The sequence below is a fragment of the Vanellus vanellus genome, assembly GCF_965231255.1.
Source record: "Vanellus vanellus genome assembly, chromosome: 4".
Taxonomy (NCBI): domain Eukaryota; kingdom Metazoa; phylum Chordata; class Aves; order Charadriiformes; family Charadriidae; genus Vanellus; species Vanellus vanellus.
The window spans coordinates 17,761,831-17,785,739 of NC_138909.1; the positions used below are offsets into that span (position 1 = coordinate 17,761,831).

A 23,909-nucleotide genomic window follows, 5' to 3' on the forward strand; every position below is an offset into this window, starting at 1 on the left:
AAAACCACTACTACTTTCTTATAGCAATAATTTCTCCAAGGACCCTTCACTCTACTCAAAACATTTCTGCAAATATTCTGACTATCAGGGAGAGACTGGAAAACTTGAGCAAACATCAGCCAGGGGCAAAGCACATTTAAAAATAGAGAGACCACAAAAACAAGTATTACAAGTTTCCAAAATTGCTTTCTGTACATCCAGGGGAACCTGAGTTATTTCAGAGCCATGTAATCATCAAAGGAGCCATGTCTACGGAATTTTATTATCTGTGGTCTAAAATCTTGCTAATTCAGTCCAGCAACAGTTACACAGGCAGAGAGCTAACTTGCGCTTAACTTGTTGTCCACCAAGATTCCCAGGTCATTTTCCTGCAAAGCTGCTTCCTACGCTGACCAGATTTCCCAGCCAAGAAGAAGTCACAGTATCACTGCTGCTAGAGAACTGCTCAGCCACACATTTCCAAACACATCAGGGGATGGAGCATTTGCAGGCTGCACCCAGACATGCTCAAGGGGGGTCCCCTCCCTGCCCGGCACATCCGATCCTGAGAATAGTAACACAGGTAACCCCAATCCAAGTGTTCATGGGAACGAGCTAAATGAATCCATCGCTGTAATCCACAATACGCTATTTGGTGTGCACTGACTCACAAACACAGGACGCTTTTGAGATCACCAACAGTGCTGAATCAAGGCCCTCTGTGCAGTGGAATGTAAGTATATCCTATACACGGTACAGTTTCCAAATGAGAGATGTTAAATGGTGATAGTTTAGAGTACTTACTGCTACACAAAAACCTAAGCCCATATTGAAACACCCAGTGCATATGGTTCACTTCAGGGAATTATCTCATTCAGGACAGATAAATCCTCAGTTACACTTACCCAAATGATTTTGCCAACACTTTAAACTTGCTTCCTCAATAAGAGGTCTTGCAACAGTTATATCCACTTGACCACGATCATTGACCGGTAGTGTCACTTTGAAAACTTCTTCTAAAACCTGTTTTTTACTATGGATCAGCTCTGTCCACACTCTGTTTATGGCTTTTAAAAGAAGCTGGCGACCTGCATAGGTAACAAGATCACAAACAGCAAACTCTCTACAGTGCTTATAGAATTGGTTTTGTGAACTGAATAATTTCTGCAATTATACTCTAGTTTCTTCCCCTCTTGCATGACTTGTGAAATGCCTTTGGACAGACTGTCTTTTTTTGCCATTTATATGCTATCAGAAAGCATTTAACAGTTAATTTTAGCATTTTTTGTCTCTGTGAATCTCAAACACCGGCTCTGAGTAGTTGTGATTCTTCTCTCACATCCATCTATTAACAAAATGAGATTAAAAAAATCTTATAGAACTATATGTCTATAACCACATATATAATTCCATACATACATTACACTTTAATATTTTTACATATGACTGTGTGTGTAAGTACATATCTGCATAAATATTAAATATAGAGAGAGGTAAGGAAAAAAAATAATCAAGGAATCCTTTCTTCCACAGCTAGTTAATAATTTTCCTTTGAGTGAAAGATCCTGAGGATGCCACTGAATAATAATGTTTACAGCTTATACCAATTATTTCTTAGCTATGCTCATGTAAGATCCAGTTGATACAAAATCATGATATACACTTAAAACGACCCATTTCTATTGCATTTTACTTGGTGCATATAAAGCAGTATTTCTAATTCTAGTGCGTGTCCAGAAAACAATGAAGAGCTTTTGCTACTGAAACAAAACAGTAACTTATTCTGGATATGTCTGTCCTGGTATATCTAAGTGGTTTTTCATCTATTTTTAATATATTTTTATACACACACACAGAGCCATAAGAGTAACTGGGGTAAAAGATCAGTGATATAATGCCATACAGATGTAGCATTAGCAGACATCTGTGGCTTTGTCACTCTCGGATTACCTTCGCTGACATCTTGATTGTAGACTCCATCTGGTTCTATATCAGAGGGGATCATAATGTGCCAAGTTGTCATCCTGGCTTCTGCTTCCAATCCAAACCCATCAACATTGCTACAAATACACAATGAATTAACAACAGAAAAAAAAAACAAACCAAAACAAACTCAGCTAGAGCATTTGATTCCCTGTGATAGTATCACAAAGATTAATACACGCTACTACAGCAACATATCTTCACTTCTGTCCACTTAAGTTCTAGTAATCTGGGGTCACAAGCTGAACTAAAGGTTTATGAAAAATGACATGCCATGGATACCGATGATGCTAGAGGAAGATGGTAATATTTAAAGAAACACAAAACAGACAAGGCCACAAATAGAGAACATTAGAGTTTCTGCTGCTGATGCTTCTCAAGTGTCTTTGAATGAAACACGTACATCTTTTGGGGGGGGGGGGGGGGGGGGGGAAGAGGGGAACACAAAAAAAAAACCCACCAAACAACCCCCCCCCCCCAAAAACCAAAAATGCCAGGCAGGCATTTGCAGCTACACAGAAAAGTAGGTGTCTACAGCACTTGTCACAGGCATCTGATCAAATGCCTGACTAGACTTATTCAATGATATACATCCAAGTACTAAGATATGGCATTTGTATGACATGATTCAATAGACAATAAACCTAGTGACAGATCCCTTTGACTATTAATTACTTAGCAACAGTGTTTCTTTCTACCTTGAAAACATTTCAAGTTATAAAAGCATAACAACAAAATTGTTAGATAAGCACTCGAGTAAGTATTTTAAAATACCTCTGTAAAAGGAGGTAAGAATGTTCTCTATACATGGGCTCTTCAAACCTAATTTTGTTTCAGAACAAATCACTTAAGCTTGCCTGCATTTCACTGGCTGGAAAGTCATAAAGAGTAATCCAGAATTTGCTGACTTATTCGCAAGGTGACTGCCATTGCTGAGAGAGAACAGGTCATTTTAATACTTCACAGCCCTAGTTCTGTAATGAACTTTTGTCTGAGATATTTACCTTCCCACGTGCAGATTAATCAAGCAGTGTGCTAGGCAGCTGATGAACTCTTGATCATGATTTCCAGGACCCAAAATTAAGTTTCTGTTCACAGTAAGGACCCTTAGGGAATCAAGGAGAGCCACTTGCTGAGGAACAGTTTTGTGCGGCCTTGAGAACTGATACAAGATGGTCCTGTTCAGGCAGTGATAAATAGCATCCAGCGATAGTCCCTGAGATCTTCTTTTTGACTGATGGGAAGTAAAAAAACCATGATCAGACAGTAGCAGAAAATCAATTTACTGGCACAGAATCTTCCCCTGAATTGACCTATGGTCATTTTTCAAAATCAATATCTTACTAAAAGTGTCAATTCCATGAATTTCAAGGACCAAAATTACATTAATACACAATACATTTAAAATTTTAACATCTATAAAGACACTGTTCATTTCTAACAGTAAAAGTCTTCTAACAATGTCCAATAAAAGTACATGAGGAAGTTTCCCAAAAAAGTCAAGGTAAACTGAGGAAGCTTCCCAAAATTCATGAGAGGTAAATTTCATTGTTTATTTTGGGGGATTTCTAAAAAATTATGTCATCTGAAAGCAGTTTTTACTCAATTGCCCCATATTAAAACACTCCACACTGACAAAACGTGCTAGGAAAGCTGAGTAAAGAGAGAGAAGGCCTGCGGAAGAAAAGCGTACTTCTGTGTTGACCTGACATGCATCACTAGCAGGTTGCTTAGTGACATCACTCCATGGATTTTAACGTAACCTGTGAAAATGTTTTTGCAAGCAGGCTAATAGAAGAACACTTACCTGTGCAATGAGCTGGATTATGAAGTCCACGAGAAGTTTGGATTCTTTGTTGAACATGCCCTGCCAAAGCTTATCTACCACACGCTGTGTAAAATAAAACACATTGTTCACCAGCACTTGGTAGCTTCCTCCACTTGTTATAGGCAAAGATGCATCTTCACCTAGGTAATAAAAAACCCCAAAGTTTTCTTCATTTATCAAAAAAACACAGCTGCATAACTACATTTGCACTAGTCTGTGCTTTCTAGACTTCTATAAAACAAAAAGACTCAGTCAAAGAAAAAGCTAAAACCTCATGGCTTCCATACAATGATCTTTGACGTTAAGCAAATGTTTGAAATCGACAGTGACAAAGACCAAAAAAGGAGGGGCTGGGGCAGGAAGAGTCCAGAAGAAATGGTACTGCTATGATCCCGTGGCATCATATTTATGTATGGTCCTCCTTTTCAACTGGAGCTGCATGTGTGCAGAACCCCCTGTAGCTATTTTAAATTATTCTTTTGTTTTTTCCAAGAGAAAAGAACTCTAAACACCTTGAGATGACAAGTGATACCAGTGGCATCACTTCTCCCTCACTGTGCTTTGCTCAATAAAACTGAGTCAATGCGCATCAGCTGCATGTATGTAAATGTCAGTACAGCTACATTAAGAGAAGCTTGAAAAGTGCAAGTACTTCTATTAAGTAAAAAAAATCAGCGGTGTTGATTTTGCTGGAAGTTCACCTACATTTATTCACTTGTTGCCTCATCTGCACATAAAGCAACTGATAGCGTTGGACTGGGAGGAAGCTGGCAAAACCTTGAAGAAGGAACGTCTGGGGAAACCGAAGTCCTGCTCCTGGGCTGCACAGAAGTACTTGTAAGGGCAGGAGACTCTTCTGAGAGCCTGACTGACCCAAAGCTTCACGTAACATGATACTGGATTCATTTTACTAATGCACTGCACCCAGAGAAAGACAAATCAGTGCTGTGGCAAGAAAGGGAGAACCTTACAAGCACTTTTGAAGAGGAACGCATGCTGTCCCGTGACATCTAGGATGGAGACAAGAGCAGACCGAGAACTCCTGGGTAGTCCAGCAGGCTGCTGTGAAATCTGACTGGGCACCCAAGCAGCGATATTCCTACAGGTCACTTCATGATCATCTAAATCCATGCTCTGGTAGGACACCCTACTCTGCTTCTAATTCTCTTCCTGTCCATTTATTAACTGGATCAATGGAGAGCTAATCCCAGAGGTTTCTTCTGGGGTGGTGTATTAATAGTAAAACTACAGTAGGAGGAAATGGAAACAAAGCTAACTTTTAAAGAACAAAGTCTCACCCATGAAAAACTGGCAAAAGCTCCAGATGCCCTACCAAGGCAAGAAGGACAAGAGAGATGATGCAAGTTCCAGTTCTTTTTGATGTGACTGCAATTTCTCTGGCTTACATACCCAGAAGATTCATGCCATTTAGTTTTTTTGAATAACCTATTTTACAGCTTTGGCACAATCAAGATAGTGAGGGAACATGCAAGCACAGCAACACCATTTACACATCAAAGGAAAGGAGAGGGCAGGGAAAAAAATAAAGGCAATCAAGTTGTAACAAAACAGGACACTAATAAAGAAAAAGTTAAATAATAAAAACCTTTTGCTCAAATCAATATATTGATAATTATACTTTACTATATTACCCAATAAAACATCAGCTGCAAGTAAGTGGTCCATCACTCCATCCAAAACGTACGTCTGAAACTCCTTCTGCTGTGTTCGTGTTGATCTTTCAGGGGAAGCCTGATAAAAGAAATACAATGTTAAGATAACAAGTACCTCTGAGTAAGCAAAACCAGGGAGGTGAATTTCTCTTTTCTCGGCTCTTGTGAACTATGTTTTTTTTCCTCTTAACATTCTGTCTCGAGTAAAAGTCTTGGCTTTATCTAAAAATTTAAGAACATACTATGTGTTGAGTACGCAATGGATGTATGCAGTCTTACAGAGTAGGCATTATTCCTCTTACTGCAGCAGCCTTGGTATAGTCCTATAATAGATAGATGTGCTAAACCTTTCTAAAGTTCCTTTGCACTTAAAGGGGAGAACTACTTTATCACCTTGCGTTGTTCAATGCATACATAATCATACCTAACTGACTGATCCACCTAAACAGTCCTAGAAAGCAATATAACATTAAGTCAACCTGCTTTGTCTTGCCCTGTAACAGTTTACCAGTGTGCACATACCCAATTCTCTGTTTATGCTAAGGGGCCAGTAACATTGACGGTACTAACAGATTAAAACAGCAGTAAAGCAACTGCAACCAATTGAACAAATATGCTTCCTGATGTCTGTGTATAACTGCATCTCTTGATAATTCATTTCTTGCTTTCTGATAGCAAAGGGATGCCTGACTGCCCCAGGACATTTGTTAGGAAATATACAAGCACAGTCCAAATTCCTGCAGCTATCAAAAAAATCAGGGAGACTCAGCAACACATAGACGAGGTAACAAATAGGTAGATCAAGAATGTGAATAGTCAAGAACTGAACATTTCAAAATATATTGTCTGAAGAAGGCGTGGGCAGTTAAACAGTAACTGAACTTGTCATTGCCTGCCTTACCATTAACAGAAGGATGCTTTCTGCAGGTGTCATGAACTTTAAAAGATAATTTACAGGAAGATAACACAGTTATTTTGTGAATTTTTATAGCATACAGTGTCATATGTCCTGCCATTTCTTTTTATCTAATATAATAAACCAGAAACCTTAATATTCCTACAGGGATTTGCAGGGATTTTATATTTTCAACAAAGCTAATACAACTGTCATGGTCTGAAAGGTGTTTAAAAAATGAATTGTACTCCACAAAAATAAAACTTGAAGAAAGCTACAACTTCTCATGCTGTCACTGTTGAACATCTAGTGTTTTGATCCACTGCCTGTGTTTCCAGACAAAAGGAAGTATTGGCTAAGATGCCAAAACAAGATTATGGCTGCTCTAAAGTGAGGACAAAATAGAAAGAAAACATTAACACAGTGCGCTCAGCAACTAACAAAGCCATTTGACTGGCCAAATGAAAGTTATGGAGCCCACAAACAAAAGCAGTAGTAGGGCTGCGGTGTGGAGGGCAGAACAGAGCACAGCAAGAAAAAAAGCCAGGTAACCAGCATGGAGACTGTCAGCTCAAGCACCTGAGATGGTCACCAATATACACAAATGTTGTTGGGGCAGGGAGAAGTCCAGCAAACATTCTCAAAGGAAGGCTGAGTTAAACCCTCTGCATTTGCTTTCTGAGGTTTTCAAAGTTGTTAAAGAAAGGCGAGCAAACTACTATTTATGAGACACTAGTGTTCCTTTTGTTTCCCCCCTCTTATTTCATAACAATTTACAGGATTCTACTAAATCTCAGGTCATCACTCCTCTAACTTTAAAAGGCAAGTAAAGAAAAACATTTTAGGGAATAAAGTGCCATAATAAGTTCAAATAATGAAAACAAACCACAAAAAACAAAGAAACTGTACCTCTAGCAGAAGATCTACCAGTGGAGTCTGTTTGCTGGCTGGTGTGAGACATAAGTTATCAATTATCAGCACACGCATGAAGTCAAATACAAACTTCTTGGCAGGATGGTTGGTTAGGTATGTCTTGGTACCAACATTGCAGTATTCTGATTGGCTCCTGTTCATGCCGGAATCAGCTGCAAAGGCTTTAAACTCTTCAGCTGGGGACCCAACTTCATCATCAAGATCAGTGACCTGTGAAAAACAGCATGTTAAAATTCACTTCACATTTTGCTTCGTAAGAAGCCTTTTTACAAGATTATTATGTTCAGGATCAGTTCCCTAATGCGCAACAGGAGAAACAACCAAATTCTAGTTCCAGATTCCTAAGGCAAACAATAATCAGTGAAGACTGGCATGAGTTACATGAGCTAGAGATCACATTTCACATTCACTTACCAACAAGAAGTACTTTGATAATGTCTAGATACTTTGCAAAAATAAATTTTTTCATTGCAAAAAAGAGAAAATTTGAATAAGTTATTAATTAAAGCAGTTAAAATAAAATTAAGACATAAGCCAACTAAAAAAGGCTATCAAGCTTACACAAGGGAAAACAAAAAAGGAACTGAGCCCCTTCTAACGCAATACCTTCAAAGTGCAGTTATGGGTAGGCCAGTTTACCAAAACCTCTTAAAAAAAAAAAAGGGGGGGGGGGGAGGGTTGCTAGAGCATTCCTGTTTCTGACAAACAACCACCTTTGAGGGGCTAGCTCTTCAAGAGGACTGTAACAAACAGGCAGACAGTAATGAAAGCTGTCAAATCCAAAAGCATGACTGTTTTTATGCAACGCTCTCCTCCAAATGCAAGAAGAGACAAATGATTTCCTTCAACAGGCTTATCACATCACCAGCTTACATGTGAAGTAACCAAATGTTTTGAACATTTGATCTGCTGCAGGGGGAGAGTTTTCCCAAGAAATTAAGAGAAGCCCAAACATGTACCCCTTCTGGTTTTAATGGCAATCTCAGAAAGGCTGAAAGACCAGTTAAGAATTTTCTCTCAAGGCTGAATTTGGGTTATAGCGTTTTGTTGCGGGAACCTGGCTGTTTTCATCTATTTCACAAGGGATTGATTAGTTCTCCACATTTGGGCAGAGGGAAATGCTGGAGGAGTAAACCAATTTGGAGTCAAGAGAGCCCTCAAATAGCAAAGAGCTAAAGTTGTCAGGCAGCTACACAAAGTTTCAAGGGACCTAGTAGTTAAAACCTGCTCAGAGACACAAGGTTCAATCCAAAAACTCTAAACAGGTGAATACCAAATCAGCATTACCAGTTTGTAAGTGGCTTTTTTTTTTTTTTGAGAGAGAGAAAGAGAGAAAGAACGCTTCTAGCATCCACTTCAAGTGCAAGTCTAACTTAAGAGCAAAATAAACTATCTTTATGAGATTCATCAGCATGCACCTTTAAAAATTGATCTCCCACTTTTACTGACAACAAAAAGATAGCATGCCACCAGTAAGTATTGCCTGAAGTATTTTATCATACCCTCCCTAGTTCTAGCATTTGCCAGCCTGGAGCCTAACTATTCTTCCATGTTCTTAGTAAAACGCCTTTTAGATGTTGGCTAACAGTAACTGTTTCCTTTCCATTCATATTCTAGAAGTAGTATCATTTGTAAATGACACTAAGCTCAAAGAATACTTCAGGCAGCAATGCAAGCGAAGTTGAATTCACACCCTCTTCTGGCTTGAACTCAGTTTCAGGTAATACAAGAAAACTGTTTTGTGGTTAAGCCACAAAAGAAGAAATGGGAAGTGGGAGGAAAAAGAAGGTTTAGATTTTATCACGTCCTCCAGAGCAGAGGGCTGAAAACATAGGCTGACTCAGTCTTTTGCTTTTATAAGTGTGAGCTAACGTTGTTCATATGATTGAAAATGATGATCCAGTAGAAAACAAATTAACTGTGTACAGTCCCCCTAAAATACAGTTTCAGATGTCACCACACAGCAGCTGGCCCTCAGTTGAACATGCACTTCTCTCCATTCCAAGAGAGGCTCAACCTTTACAACAACCTCCTTCTGTTTTATCTTTATGTGACTGTTAATTGATAAATCCTCAAAAGTAACAGTAAGGGGAAAAACACAACAGCTAACTAGTTGGATTTCATACCATCTCAGAGTAAGGTCGTATGTTGAAAGGAAACACTGTTGCTGCCAGCGCACACAGGAACTCTGGACTCATCCACAAGGAAATGAGGTCCGGCACATTGTGATACAAATATCGAAAGAACTGCATCAAGGTGACTGGATATTCTCGAAGCCAAGAGCCTTCTTCCTCCGACTGCCAAGGCTGGGTTGAAAAACAAACAGCACATTAGCACAGATGGCACTAATTGAAGAACGCTCATTTCAGAAAGAAGCTGCAGGAAAAGGAGCTGTAGGGTCAAATACACAACCAAATACATTGTCAAACACGTAACGAAATATGTGATCGTGATACGTAATCAAAGACAGGGCCAAATGTGATCAACCACATGGACAAGCACTTGTTCAAGCAAAGCAGAAATAAGTGACTGAACATGTGGCCAAGCACATGACCAAATGTGAAAAACACACCTAGAACATGTCAAATGTGTGTTGCAGCACTTGTCAGAACACAACCAAACACACGTCTAGAAAACATAACTGAAGACAGTGTCTGAACATGTGACCTAATATCTGATCAAACAAGTGACAGAAAATGTGTTCGAATCACATTGCCAATATGACAAACCTGACCCAATATGACAGAACACATGTTTGAGCATGTCACCATACAATGAACACCTGACCAAACACGTGGCTAATCTTGCCTCCAGAATGCATGACAATTGAACAAGCCACCAACTTCTAACAAACACATAAACCACATGTCCAAACCATGTGCCTGCAACAGGTGACAAAAGAACATGGGATAAGAGAACATGTGTCCAAGCCATCACAAACATGTGACTGACACACAGCAGCATGTCACCATATCATAAATGCATGAGAAACACATAGCAGAACACGACAAACATTACAACAGGACATGTCATGATAAAACAGGCTGGAACAAGTTGCAACCACATGATGAAATGTAACCAGACACATGACTGAACATGTGATAAACCCACAGCAGTAACACATGGCAGCCTAACACGACAGTAATGTATGCCTGAGCATGCGTTCAAGCACATCACAAACAGGAGACTGACTGTGTTTACAACACATGACTGACCACAAGACAAAACATGTATCCTAATATGTAATAATTCAGAACATGTTGGTCAACATGACCTGACTCATGTCAACCCAAAACGTGATGGCACATGTGAACACACACCTGATGACACAGCACAAGAAAGCATGGCAAGAGACAGCACATGTCTCTGAGCATGTCACAAATGTGTCCGAACAGGTGAGGACCAAACACATGACAGAATAGGTCACCAGCAAGAGACAGAACATGTGACAACAGGAATATGTACCGCAGCAGGTCACATACATGTTACCAGTACACAAGTCCAGAAGACACTTCTGAACATGTTAACATGGGAGAAACATGCAAGCAATGCTTCTCGGAGCACATCGCAAACACACGACAACCAACCAGGCAACAACTGAACAGGTGCTGCTTTTCAAACATTTCATGAGATAATTTTCAGCAGATAACACACTCTGGCTCCAAGGAAATACAAAATTTTCCCACTGAGAAACCAACTTTCACTACTCTTGACATCAGATTCAAAGATAAGAAGACAACACATTTTTCTGGCAGTAAATTCATTTCCTCCAGCATGTGGCTATTAATAGTCAGGGGACTTCTCTGCATGTGGAAGGTTCATGCACAAAATCTGCAACTCGCACAGCTCTTGAGCAGATGGGATATAGAGTCTCAAACATTCCCCCCATGATGTTAATCAGGAAAGAAATTCAATGATCTCTGCCAAGGGCATTTTATCCTTCTGCTTTCTTGTTCTGTTTTAATTGCAGCAAAACACAAAGCCCAGGCATTTTTGTGGAAAAGTAGCATTAATTTCATGGCCACTATTTTTTCTAGAGCTACTGAAAAATAAAGTAAAATAGAATAACCCACTGACAATGATGGTTTTCACCCAAGTATTATGAGCCTAACTCACAGCTGGGTTTTTTGTGACACTAACAAAATCTCAACTTTTCTAATTTGGCTTTTGACCACATGGCAAACTTGAACAATTCTGAATATTCAAATACGAGCAAAACTTTTTATGCTTACAGAATTCAGCATGCTCCTCAGCATTCCCAATAACAGGAAGGCAGCTTCTGTGCAAACATTGTGTATTGAAGAGGTAACAGTGCCACACGAAGCAGGTACTCCAAATATGAATGTCCAAATAGAGTCTAAATCAAACTGTAAGAGGTGAAAGAGAAGAAGGAAGACATGAAATAATCCCTTTCTCCTATGTAATGTGATACTGCTTTTTATTATACCCACAACACGCTCACTTGGCAGTATCTAAAAAATGAATTGTTTCACTTCCTCCAAACTTTATCCCCAAAAGCTTCATATGAAGGTCATGTGTCACTGAAGAAAATTCCTTCTAACCACAGGCTAACATAACTGCAACTCTCACCTTCTCAAAGCATTTAAGTGTTTTGAAACAAGAGACCTGTCAGCACAAATGCTTCACAACCACCTCACGTTATTTCACTCACATCTAGCAGTAAAACACACGTGGTATCCCACAGGAAAATAAAAAAAAAAAAAGAACAAAACAAACCAAATTTCATTTTCCAGCAAGTCCAAAAAGTTAACTCAATTAAAAAATAATGGACAAAGTGCCCACCTCTGGTATTAAGAGTGCTACTTCTAAATACTTTAAGTAGTTGAATTTAGTTTTGATTTAACAGTGCCATACTTAAATACGGTAAGCAGGAGATGAGATTCATGACTCCACTGTAGCACAGTGCTGAATGCACTGTCAAGTATTCCTCTTGAGAAAACAGGCAGGCAGAATACCTTCAGGTCTGAAATTTTTACTTTCCAGTTCCCACTGATAAATAAATGTTAACACTGCACCCAATCTAAACAGGCGCCTTGTCTATCTGGATTGTTGCTTTCCTCCATAAAGCACTATACTAAGGCTTCCTAGGACTCTGATATAGTATCTACTTGTTTACATACAATTCAAAGTCCAAAATCAACCTGTTCAGAATAAGAATAAACACTTTCCAGCAACAACTGAAATGCCTCCCTACAAAACCACAGAAATTTTATGAAATAAAAGCTACCTTGTTTTGTCTGTAACCTCATGAACTCTCTTTAACACAGCAACTCCCCACTTCTTTTAAGAAAAAACAAAACCCAACAATAACAAAAAAAACAACAAAGAAACCAAGCAAAAAATTATGTCCCCTTCAATGCCCTCACCATGCCAGCTGCTTCTCATCTGACCCCAAAACAGACCGGAAAGACACCAGTGACAGCTATGCTGTAACAGGCTGGCTTCCGTATACTCCCAGGTACCTTGTCCTCCCACCCCAAACAGCTCAGCACTCAACACCACGTTGTGACTGTGAATCAACTGCTGAGAAGGAGGGAGCCTGGTTAATCCACTATTTTCTTTCATGACAGAGAGAATTACATTTATATCTTACTAGATAATCCCTACCTGGCAACCCTGATTACATCGGCTGCTGATGACAGGTGCACTGACCTGCAGGTTTTCGGGCAGTTCAGTGACTGGCTGCTGCAGAAAAAGGGCCATGAGCAGGAAATAGAGTGCAGGTACATTAGTGTGCTTTGGGAGAAGGGACTGCAGAACAGGAAAGCCTGGGAAGTGACAAGCATCCCGGTTAATCTCCCGGACCGTCGATCTGCCACCAGCGCTTCTGCCCACATTGAACCCTAAGAAGAAAAAAAAATACAAAAAGCCAACAATGTTAATAGGGAAATGCCTATGAAGCTCACTCTTATTCAACTCAAGAGGGTACCTCCTCAGAAATTACCACTGTACAAAATGCATGTATGCATATAGACTATCACACACATATTATGTAATTCTGCTTCAGATGTCTAATTTTTTGTAACAATAAAAAAAATTGAAACGATTGCCTTTCAGTACCACATAGATAACACTTACCCATACAGACTGCCTAATGCTACTGCATACACACAGATCCATTTTCTGATCGTGACTACAATTTCAGACTTAAAACACTCAAGCTTCTGAAAAAAGATAAGTTGCCGGCTGAGAGGGAAGTATCACCTTAATCTCAGTTGCAGATTTATATTACCAAACAGCAATCCCATGGCCCATTTAAGTCGATGGGCAGCTAATTTTGATCCCAGTGTCTCAGGGGCATCTTGTTTCAGCTGTTTTGTTACTGATTAATCAGCTGGTATGAAGCATTAAATGCTCTTATTTTATCTTAAGTGGTGCCAGAGGCATAAAACTCACCTTTTGTGACCCTACTTCTACCTAGGTATTTCATTTTCTTATTAAAAAATACATACATACACCGGGACATCAGAAGTGCTTATTATCAAATGAAGAAGGAGGTAGGGAGACAGTTCAGTCTCTGGATCAGCACAGGCAGTGAGCCATTCTTCTGACACAGCCAGAAATCACATTGTTTTTCTAAGGCTCTAATACAGATATTCTTTCCACCAGAAATAGATTTTTTAAACAGAAAACATACCAGGAATCAGACTAATGAAATCATTGCTACAAAGTTGCAGGAATTCCATCAGTAATCTTGAACAAAAATAGCTCATATTTAGTTTCATGAGAAATCTTAGATCCAATGTGTTGCAATTTATTAAAAAACACAGGGTATGAAAATTAGATAATCTGCCACTATCATTTGATGAGACACAAGTTTAAAAACGTCTGTTTGGTCACAGTCTAGCTTGGATTCCATTAAAGTGATACTATAATAAGAAAAATAGGAAAACTCTGCAAATGCTCTCTGAATGTGATTGTAAATCAAAATCTTATTGAGAAAGATTTTGTGACCAAAGAACATTTTTATGTTATTGGGCATTTAAAGTGGATACTGAATAAACAACAGCAATTCCCTAAAAGATCAACCGTTTTCAAAGTTTAATGCACATACACGTGCAAAAATTGTTTATTAAATAAAACACAGGACCTTAATCAGAATTAGCCAAACAGATGCTATAGTATGTTAACAATAAATATTTGCATGTGCAATATGGTTTCAGAGAAACTGTTTTCCTTAACCTTCATAATTCATTAATAACGCACAGAACCATCTTATGTTCCTAGTTGAACATCCTGCAGGATATATTATGGGAAACCACTGTAAATAGACAGACTTAATAGACAGTTTCATTTATGCAAAAAATAACATGACAGTATAAAATACTTTGATAGATTTCAGAGAGACAAAGCAGAAAAGTGGACTTTATATTTTCATTTCAGGAAAAGCCCTCTTCCTGAAGTAAGATCACTTCAACAACACTTCACAATTATTTCCTTATAATAAATCAATTCAGAAAAATCTTTAGCACAGAAGCAGATCATATACTGCTGCAACACTGAGAGGTGGCTCCTTGTACAGTCATTTTAGGAACAAAAATTCAGTTGAAACTACTATTAATACCGCTGTCCTGATCTAAAGCCTACTCATGCTCATGAAAGACTCCCATTTAAAGTCAATGGGTTTGCATCAGGGTCTGAATGGACGTTCATCTGAAAAGCACTATCTTATTTTGACTAAAAAACCCAGTTCCATGGGAAACAGCCACTACACATATCTACAGAATTGACATCCGTTATTTCAGACACTTGGAGATGCATTTCAGACAGCTTAGAGATGCTCAAAATGTGTCCTGTAGCACTCAAGCTTTACACACTGAACTCTAGATCACACTGGGCAATGGAAAGGTCTGATAACCTGGATAAATGAGGCTTTAAGAACCTACAAAGAAAGTCTTTAATAAGAGAGAGAAAGTGAAAATGCGTGCATGGAGAACGCAGGAGAGGGAGAGGGAGAGGAAAAGAAAGGCTGAGGTGGTACCATGAACACAGAAATTCTCAAGACAGCAAAAATCCAAACTGGTAAATCTAATTGGCAAAGAACTCACTAGACAAAGCAGCTCAGGAATAACACCACATGATGCTCTAACTAATAAAAGTAAACAAACAAGTAAATTTTACTGCATTTTTATTAGCTGTGTACATATGGTGCTACCCTATGCTACCTCTGCATCTAGCTCAGATGTGCTTGCCCAAGGAATATACTTAACCTTACCATGATGGTGACAGAAAAAACTCATTAGCTACACAGGCTTCATGCAGATGATGAGGTAATACTGAACTGAAATCTGTGTAATGTCAAGTGAAGGGCAGTTTTGTAAAACTGCTCCCTTTTGCCTAGGAAATCTAACTCCTAGTTGTAAGAAAAATGAAGTGCAGAGGCATCTGATCACAGCAGATAACAGTAACAGAAAGGATGCATCTGCCAGACAGTATTCATACAATAACCCCCACCTCGACACATATGCACACACGCTCCCGCACAATCCTTCAGTCACAAGGGGACTGAGATACCGTACCTAGCACAGTACCAATCTTATTGGTCAAGACAGAATCCGTTTGATCGAGCCAGCCTCCACCACTGAGACCCTCCTTAAATTTGATAAGGATGGGCTGATTACTCAACAGGACCACAAGAATTCGCATAGCTGCTGTGACCGTGGTGGAATGGAGATGTTCTTCCATAAACATCATAATCCAATCAAAACCCAGTGTCTTGACCAGTTCTTCACAAGCTCTAATTAAAGAGGAAGAGAAGGGGAAAGAAAAAAAAAAGTCGTCACATTTTACAGTATTTAATTTCCTACCAGATAGCAAAAATCAGCGTCCTGCACTACAGGGCAAACTTCATGATCAGAGAAAGTTCAGGTCTATTGGAGAGTTAAGTGAATTCTTAGGTAAATTTGCTACACAACAAGAAATGTTGCTCACCACATCTTGTTAAATGGATCACGTACAGCATATTTGTTTACCAGAAAGGGAAAACTAGACACAGCTCCTGGGACTATTCCATCAAAGGAGATTTCTCCAATTGCTGCTTTTGGTAGGAATGCTGAACTGGAAACATTTGTCCACAAATTATAATTTCCAAATACTTTTTGTTGAGCCATACATAGGTAGAGAGTTTTTACAAGCCTTTTTAATAAACTGGTATTAAAAAATGACAGTTGTTTGGTTTGGTTTTTTATTAAGGGAAGGGATGCTTGGGAATATTTGAAAGAATATGGTTTGTTTTGGTTTTTTCCCCCCTTTTTTTTTTAAAGCAGTATTGCTGAAAAGTTTAAACAGGTTCAGGTTGTATGTCAACCAAGACTCTGTCAATCATGACATAATCTACATATGCCATGCATCCACAAAATGCCTCTAACAGACTCAATACAGCCTACTGGGCAGTTGCTTGAAAGTTATATTTTGCCAAGGTTTAACTTGACAGTGTTTAAAAACCTCTTCTCTAACTCACCATATTACTCTAGTGGCTCATGAAACTATAATACCATGTTCCCTCACACGCAATTTTAAGGAACTAAGGGGCATTCTAGGGTCAATGATCCTAACTATAACCCCTACTGAAGCCATTTGATCTTAACCAAATGAGACATTTACTATTCCATGTCTCTACAACCACATTTTCTCTTTCAACAGATTTTACTTTCACTATAGCCACACATGAAGTTATGAGGAAAACAGCACCAATAAGTTCGTGAAGGGAGCAGAGGGTTAAAGACCTGACACTCCAGATAACAAAACTTAAAAAAAAAAATAAATCAAAAGTAGCCAGACATCCACACTTGTTCATCCTGCATCCTACTCACATCTGCTTAGTACTATGATTCTTGCTACTGCAATTGAGAGCGTACAACTTGATAACCATAGAATGACAGAAGAGTTTGGGTTGGAAGACACCTTCAAAGGTCATCTAGTTCAACCCTTCTGCAATAAGCAGGGACACCTTCAACAACATAATAATAAAGTATTCCATTTCTGCTAGCATACCCAAAGCTAATTCAGCGACATCTGCATAAATCATTCAATAGTTCCTATAAAATTATGCAATTCAACTAGTGAATCAAATGTGTAATTCTCTCCCTTGAAATAAAAAGTTACATCCTTTCTTTACATCAAGTTTTTTTATACTTACTGCAAATTAACAGTTGTTTTTTCTTTAGATGTATATAGAAGTTTCAGAAGGATATCTAAAAGCCTGTTCCGCAGTAGAATAAGATTAGCTGAAACAAGTCCTCCAAAATCATCCTCTGTTCCTAAACACAAAGGGGAAAAAAAAAAAGAAAGAAAAGGACAAAATTAATACTTTTGGAACTTGCACATTTTAAAGGCTATTCATAAATTCCATACATAAGCAAATGCAACCTGATTCTGCTCAGGTTGCAAGGAAGCTGTGCTAAAGAGCAGTCAGCCTGCTATAGGTTGCTGAGAAACGCTTGATGCCCCATTATCATTATCATTATCATTATCACACAGAGTTTGGTGAGTTTGAAGAACAGGTGAAAGGGAATCACAGCTTCTCAGACAATAATCTAAACTGAGGTGGTCCAAATTAGCTAAGCTAGTCACTCCTTGCAGGTGGAGACATAAAAAGCAATCCACCCTTCCCCTGCTCCCATCCCTCCCCTCCCCACAAAACGGTAGTTGGATTTTGCGTTATGCAATCTGGAGAGGGATCCCAAGAAAAAAACTGATACTTTCCAACTCCCTCCACCTCTAAGAAATGGGAAGAAAAATTAGTTTCCTTTTCTTTCAATAGAACCCTAAACTCATCATCAGTTGAAAAACACACTGCAAAACAAACCAACACATCCAGCTCAGGACGAGCTTTAGAGTTACTTTGCAAATCCCTCTTATTATACCTTATGCTGTCAAAGGAGGACCATGTTTTTACATTATTCTAAAAAAAGAAAATCACAACTTGAGGCAACGTTCAAAAATGAAGACAGATAAATAGACACTTTCTGTGCACAAGTCACAGACATGAACACAAAGCTTCTATAGCAGAAAATACAGCAGAACTGGTAAAGACTAGCAACCTAAAAATCTCATATCCTTTGCTTCAGAAGCTTGTCTCTCCATTCCTGCCACAGCCTCAATGTTTCCCCAAGGTTCTTCAGTCCCCCAGGGTAGGCAAAAAGCAGCTCAGGCTGTGGTTAGCCTGGAAAAAAAAAAACACGTCTGGCCTGTAGTGAGAATACCAGTTTGGATCTCTCTCCAATACCCACTCCTCTTTTTCACTAAAAAGCTCAGATTTAATCATCTTTGAGACTGCAATAAGCAAAAGTATTCACAAGGAACAGGAGAGGTAAAGGGGGATAATGATGAATGTGCAGACTGCCTAAACCTTGTTCTTTGGGAAACCAGACCAATAAAGCTAACTGTAAAGCAGAAACACTTCTCTCACTTTTCCCTGTGCACCAGTATATTCCCCAAAAGTGTAGAAACATAGAATTGTTGGGAACTCCCCTCTAGTTATTTGGGTGACACCCACTGTGGGACTAAAACCACAGGGAGACTGATTGAAAATGCAATTGCATGAGCCTTTTTTCGTAAGGAAAACAAGGGTAGAAATAATCTCAAAACAATTCAATATTAGCATTCTTGAAGGACAGTAAAACTACTTTTTTTTTCTCTAAAACAATAGGCTTAGTTAATTCTTTCACTTCCTCCACACCTGGAGGGCAGAGGCACCTAATAATCCGTTTTTGTCTTTTTTCCCCCCTCTCACCACAAAGAAGCAGAGATGCACAGCTGATTTGAAGAAGCAAGTGGAGGAAACATAACAAAACCATGCAGTGTTAAATGAAGGAAAACAGGATTTGCACTGCTTTGCACACAATACTGAAAACTGAAGTAACACAACTAACTAGCAGCCAGGTTATAACAAAATTACAATATTGCTAATGACACTACTTCTACATCTTACACATTTAAGCATAAGAGGAGATCGCAAAGTATTTCCCTTCTACTGCTTCTAAGCCATGCCATCACTTACCACTGTCAAGCTTTTCTTCATTGTTTATTTCCATGACTACAAACTTCTCACAGACTGCAAATGTAGGTAAAGTGGAAGAGATGAACTGTCCAAACCTTGATGTATACAGAAAAAACATCATTCATTGATATGACAGATGCACTCTCATCTATCAATAAATCACCTTAAAGCCATAACACTAGTGAGAGGGAGATACCAAAACCCATCAACTTTCTCACATCTGAAGATTGAGGGAAATGGTCTCCATCTAAAGTTACTAGCCAAAACCCAAATTAACATGTAGTAATTAATGGAATCTTTGCAGACAGGTCTGCAGGCTGAAAATGTTAGGATTCAAGAAAGAAAACTGGGAGATACCACCAAGTCCTAGTAAAAGGAACACCACAAGTTAAGGAAAGGAGAACAAAACATTATTCTTAAAACCATTACAGCTGAACAAGTGTTACATCAAAAACAGTGATTACTCGACTCTGGTATGACATTTATGCCTATGGCTTGAGGTGATGTAACACACAGTCATGGTTTTCCAAGACAAGATGATGATGTGCTACTCAAAGAAAGGAGATGCAATATAGTCCTCTTTTCTCTGGAACTAACCTGAAATGGTCCCTAGCTAGTATAACTTTTTCCAAGTTAGACAATATTTTTCATTTTTATTTCCAGGAAACAGAACTCAGGCTTCCTACAATCTGTTCTGTAACCATTTAAGCATAAAATCAAAGGTTTTATTCTTGAATCATGTTTTTATCCTGTGTAATTAAAACAAAGACAGGTAATATGTTCAGGTTGATGCTTCTGATACCTTTAATTGTACTTAAAGTGAGAAGCTGAAAACATGACCACTCGTATGCAAACAACTCCCAGACCCTGCAATATTTTATCCATTTCCATTATAATGAAATAGGAGATGAGAAAAATTATCTAGGAGCTGAACTCATTTAAAAGCATTTCAAATACTCCTGCATGTATGAATTGCAATTATTAATGAAATTTTCACCAGTCAGAATTAATAGTACTATAGCTGACAGCCTTAAATTTTATTTATTTTTTTTTTTTTTACACAGTGATGATTAAGAAAAAAAATCTTGAACTAAAGCTTTCATGCAGGAGGCCAATCAAAGCTGCATTTTAACCAGAAGTTATCGTTATACTCCATCTCAAATAAGATTCAATGGTATTTAAGAAAATCACTCAGTGTTTCACATGAACAAGGGAGCTGCAATACAGCACCTTTGTTTTTCACCTACAGAAAATTAAGCCAGTTTAATCATTCAGTCATACCTGTTTAGATACAAACTGAATTTAACATGGAAATCAAGGCATTAAAAAAAAATACTGCCTACGTATAGTTCAGTCTAGTTCTTAGAGGAAAAAATTCAGTATGTGAGCATTTCATGTTCCTTACTCCACAGCAGTATGACCACTAAGTATTTTTGACCAAGATCACCAATGTAATAAAAACAAGAAAGCCAGAATTATCACAGGTTTGGGCTACCTGAGCAAGTCGTAGCTGCTAGGGAAGCCTTGAAGCAAAAAACTCAGCACATTACTAATAGCAGCAATAGTAGGCTGGGACAGAGACATATCTCGAAGAGTCAAGAGCAGTCTTGGGATGAGCTGGAATTCCCTCATTAACTTCGCATTCTTTGCCGCTTCACTGGAAGAAGAGAAGAAAGGAAGCGGCAATTTAAAACTGGAGCATCCTTTACATATTACTTAATCCCGTAAGTCTCATTACTAGGCTGGCATCAGCTCATACCTTGACTCAGTAAGAAGTTCGATGAAGTGCTCGAATAATGACAGATGAAGCTCATAGGGTGCATGAAGCCAGACCTGAAATACAGAATAAACAATGATATGTTTTGTACACAAATCTGCTTTAAGATTAAAAACTGACATTAATATACCAAAGGTTATGAAAAGCTTGAAGAGTTTAAAACTGTTCATCTACATGACTATTTACCTGGCAATTGCACTTAAAAGCTCACTGCAAGGTTCTAAATTGTTTATTCTTCATCTTCAGATAAGTATTAAATATACTAGCAAAGACTAAAGAAAAACACATTGGTACCAAACTTATTCTTCGTAAATGTATCATGGTGAAAACTATTAAAGAGTTCTAGACAAAAACAGTTACATACTATCTGGAATTTCTCTTTAAACAGATGGTGCAATGACTCCAAAAGGAGTTACTGGGGTTTACAAGGCTGATGTGAAATGCTGTGTTAAGTTTACTTGGATTAAGTGAAGATTTTCTCTTTGTAAAAATAACTTACTATCTTCTGCCAAGATTAAACTCAAGGTCTTTCCTGATTATGATTTTTTTTTTTATTTTTACCAAGCATTTCCTGCACATCATTTTAAATGATTTAGATCCTCTACAAAAAAAAAAAGTAAAAAAAAAAAATCAATTGTTCAATCAATAGAAGTAATAAAAGATAGAAAAGCCAGAAAGCTCCCAGTTATAGCTGCAAATCTTTAAATTGATTTGCTATTGAACAAAGCATAATTAATACTTGTGCTCTGGTGTATAAAACTGGCTTCAACAAATAGCTTTCTGTTTTTTTCTTTTATTTTATCTTATCATCTAAAATAATAGAAAAAAATCTTTTCACTTCCCTTTTTAGTATAAGAGTAAGAATATCTAATTTATCCAATTTGAGTGAAATGTTTGGCTCACTGATTTCTGAATACAGAAATAAAGTAAATAATTAAAAAAAATCCAAGCCAAAACATGAGGCTTTTGGAAAGTTTCTTCTTAGTGACTCACAGACCCATCACTTGCATTTTTTTTTTTTTTTGTTCTCTCAAGTATATTCGTTCTCCAGTTGTTCTTGGTCTTCAGGGTAAAAAAAAAAAAAAAAAAAAAAAGGCAGACATGAACTAAACAGTATAAAATTGGATCTTTTGTACAGTAGTTGCTGTTTGAGTGACTATATACCATTGATAAAATTTCTTGGCTGGTTCCTTTATGGGGGAAAGAAGAAGAAAAAATAAAAGGAGGAAAAAAAAAAAGAAGAAAAGAGTATTCTTCAGCAGAATTCATGCCTCACTGTAAAATGAGCTGGGCTGTGATTCACACTTTTCTCTCTGCTAAACATTTAAAGTAGATGAAATGTTTAGTAGATGAAGACCTGTACCACAAATATTACCTTTTGTCGATGTAATAACTTCTGTTAAATCTATGTTTAATTTTGTGGGCACAAAGGAAGCATTACTGTAATTTAAAAGGTTTGTTAAAGAATAACTAGTTACGTGATACTGAAGAATTTACATTTAGACACGGCACAAGCTGATTTCTAGTTTTAACATTATGCTTCAAAAAAAAAAATGGAGGTGACTTCGGTTGGTGACAAATTTCCTCTGTATTAGATCCCCACTAAGGTCAAAACCAAGGAGTCTCACGGCTGCCTTTTCATTTCCTCTTTCTTTGTGACATAATTATAGTGTATTGTTGATCTTGACAAGGGGGCAAGTTGTGTCCATTGAAGACCTTTAAGCTCTTAAGCTCTTGAAAATCTGAAGTTAACAAGGCCAGTTGATTCTATTAAAATAAGGGCTATAGTAAGCAGCAGGAGGTTTTTCATAGACAAGACCCTTAAATAAAGTTTCCAGGAGTGCTTTGAAATACTTAAATAGATATCTTGAAATGCTTAAATAGATATCTAAAAAAAGGATATGGATAACTCCATAAAGCCATTTGTGCAAGACAGACTTGTGCTGTTAATTCAGTATCTTATAGCTGGATTAGTAGTGGTATTTTTATTTATTTATTTTAGTAGATGTGAATCAGAATACTTTAATTCCATCTGTGTCAGGTACAGATAATGCCAAAGCAGCAAACACTAAACGACAACTTCTACGCATCATTTATCAGCCTCTATTACACTAGGATTTCCTTCTGAACTTCTCTACTTTCCTTAGTGCAACACAACACCACCTAAATATTTCATTGGTCGTGCAAGCAGAATTTTAACTGCCTTACTATCAACTTTGCAAGAGATGTATGATAAAGTGATTCCTATGTGCTATGCTGTAAGTTTATTTCCTACTGGTATTTTCAGTACGTCTTTTATGCCTCGATATATGTCCTGCAGTAGAACACAGGTTAAAACAAATTGCTGAACAGAAAACTACAAAACATATTTTCTAAATAACAAAAAGCAGAAACATCTGTGGTACCCATTCATTGTTTCTACAGTAATTCAAGCTGAAAAGGAAAAGTTACCAATAATCTTGCTGCTCAACTGCTTTACTTTACTATATATGAAATAGTAAGTTCTCAGGATAACAACCTAGTTTGCTGTTGTTCAATATTTAAGGTATGCTATCAGCATCTGACTTAATCACTATCCATCATCATCACTCTCCTGTGCAGCTCTACATACTTCAAAATCACAGAGCAGATCCTGGAAGGCAGCAGAATTTGGAATAATGGACGTCTCATGACCGCTATCGACAGTTCCCACCAAGGAAAAGGTCAGATGGAGTATGTGGCTGTTCAGAAGGGATCGTTTCTTCTTTAACAGCATTGCCAACAACTTGAATAAGTAAACAGAAAAGGAATTAGTAGCCTATGAACACACAGCAACATTG

The 23,909-nt window shown here is 38.0% G+C and overlaps 1 protein-coding gene across 1 annotated transcript in view; it reads right to left on the minus strand.

Moving 5' to 3' along the window:
* WDFY3 (WD repeat and FYVE domain containing 3) overlaps nucleotides 1–23,909 on the minus strand; it is a 137,147-nt gene that overhangs the window by 28,918 nt on the left and 84,320 nt on the right. The window contains exons 25-39 of the mRNA XM_082482030.1: nucleotides 23,702–23,854; nucleotides 21,073–21,146; nucleotides 20,809–20,970; nucleotides 19,314–19,408; nucleotides 17,451–17,571; nucleotides 15,832–16,049; nucleotides 12,920–13,155; nucleotides 11,524–11,658; nucleotides 9,418–9,597; nucleotides 7,268–7,501; nucleotides 5,443–5,542; nucleotides 3,770–3,930; nucleotides 2,967–3,196; nucleotides 1,930–2,039; nucleotides 885–1,067 (exon numbers count right to left, since the gene is read on the minus strand). Coding sequence (XP_082338156.1) covers nucleotides 885–1,067; nucleotides 1,930–2,039; nucleotides 2,967–3,196; nucleotides 3,770–3,930; nucleotides 5,443–5,542; nucleotides 7,268–7,501; nucleotides 9,418–9,597; nucleotides 11,524–11,658; nucleotides 12,920–13,155; nucleotides 15,832–16,049; nucleotides 17,451–17,571; nucleotides 19,314–19,408; nucleotides 20,809–20,970; nucleotides 21,073–21,146; nucleotides 23,702–23,854 — 2,392 coding nt within the window. The remainder of the gene's footprint in view (nucleotides 1–884; nucleotides 1,068–1,929; nucleotides 2,040–2,966; nucleotides 3,197–3,769; nucleotides 3,931–5,442; nucleotides 5,543–7,267; nucleotides 7,502–9,417; nucleotides 9,598–11,523; nucleotides 11,659–12,919; nucleotides 13,156–15,831; nucleotides 16,050–17,450; nucleotides 17,572–19,313; nucleotides 19,409–20,808; nucleotides 20,971–21,072; nucleotides 21,147–23,701; nucleotides 23,855–23,909) is intronic.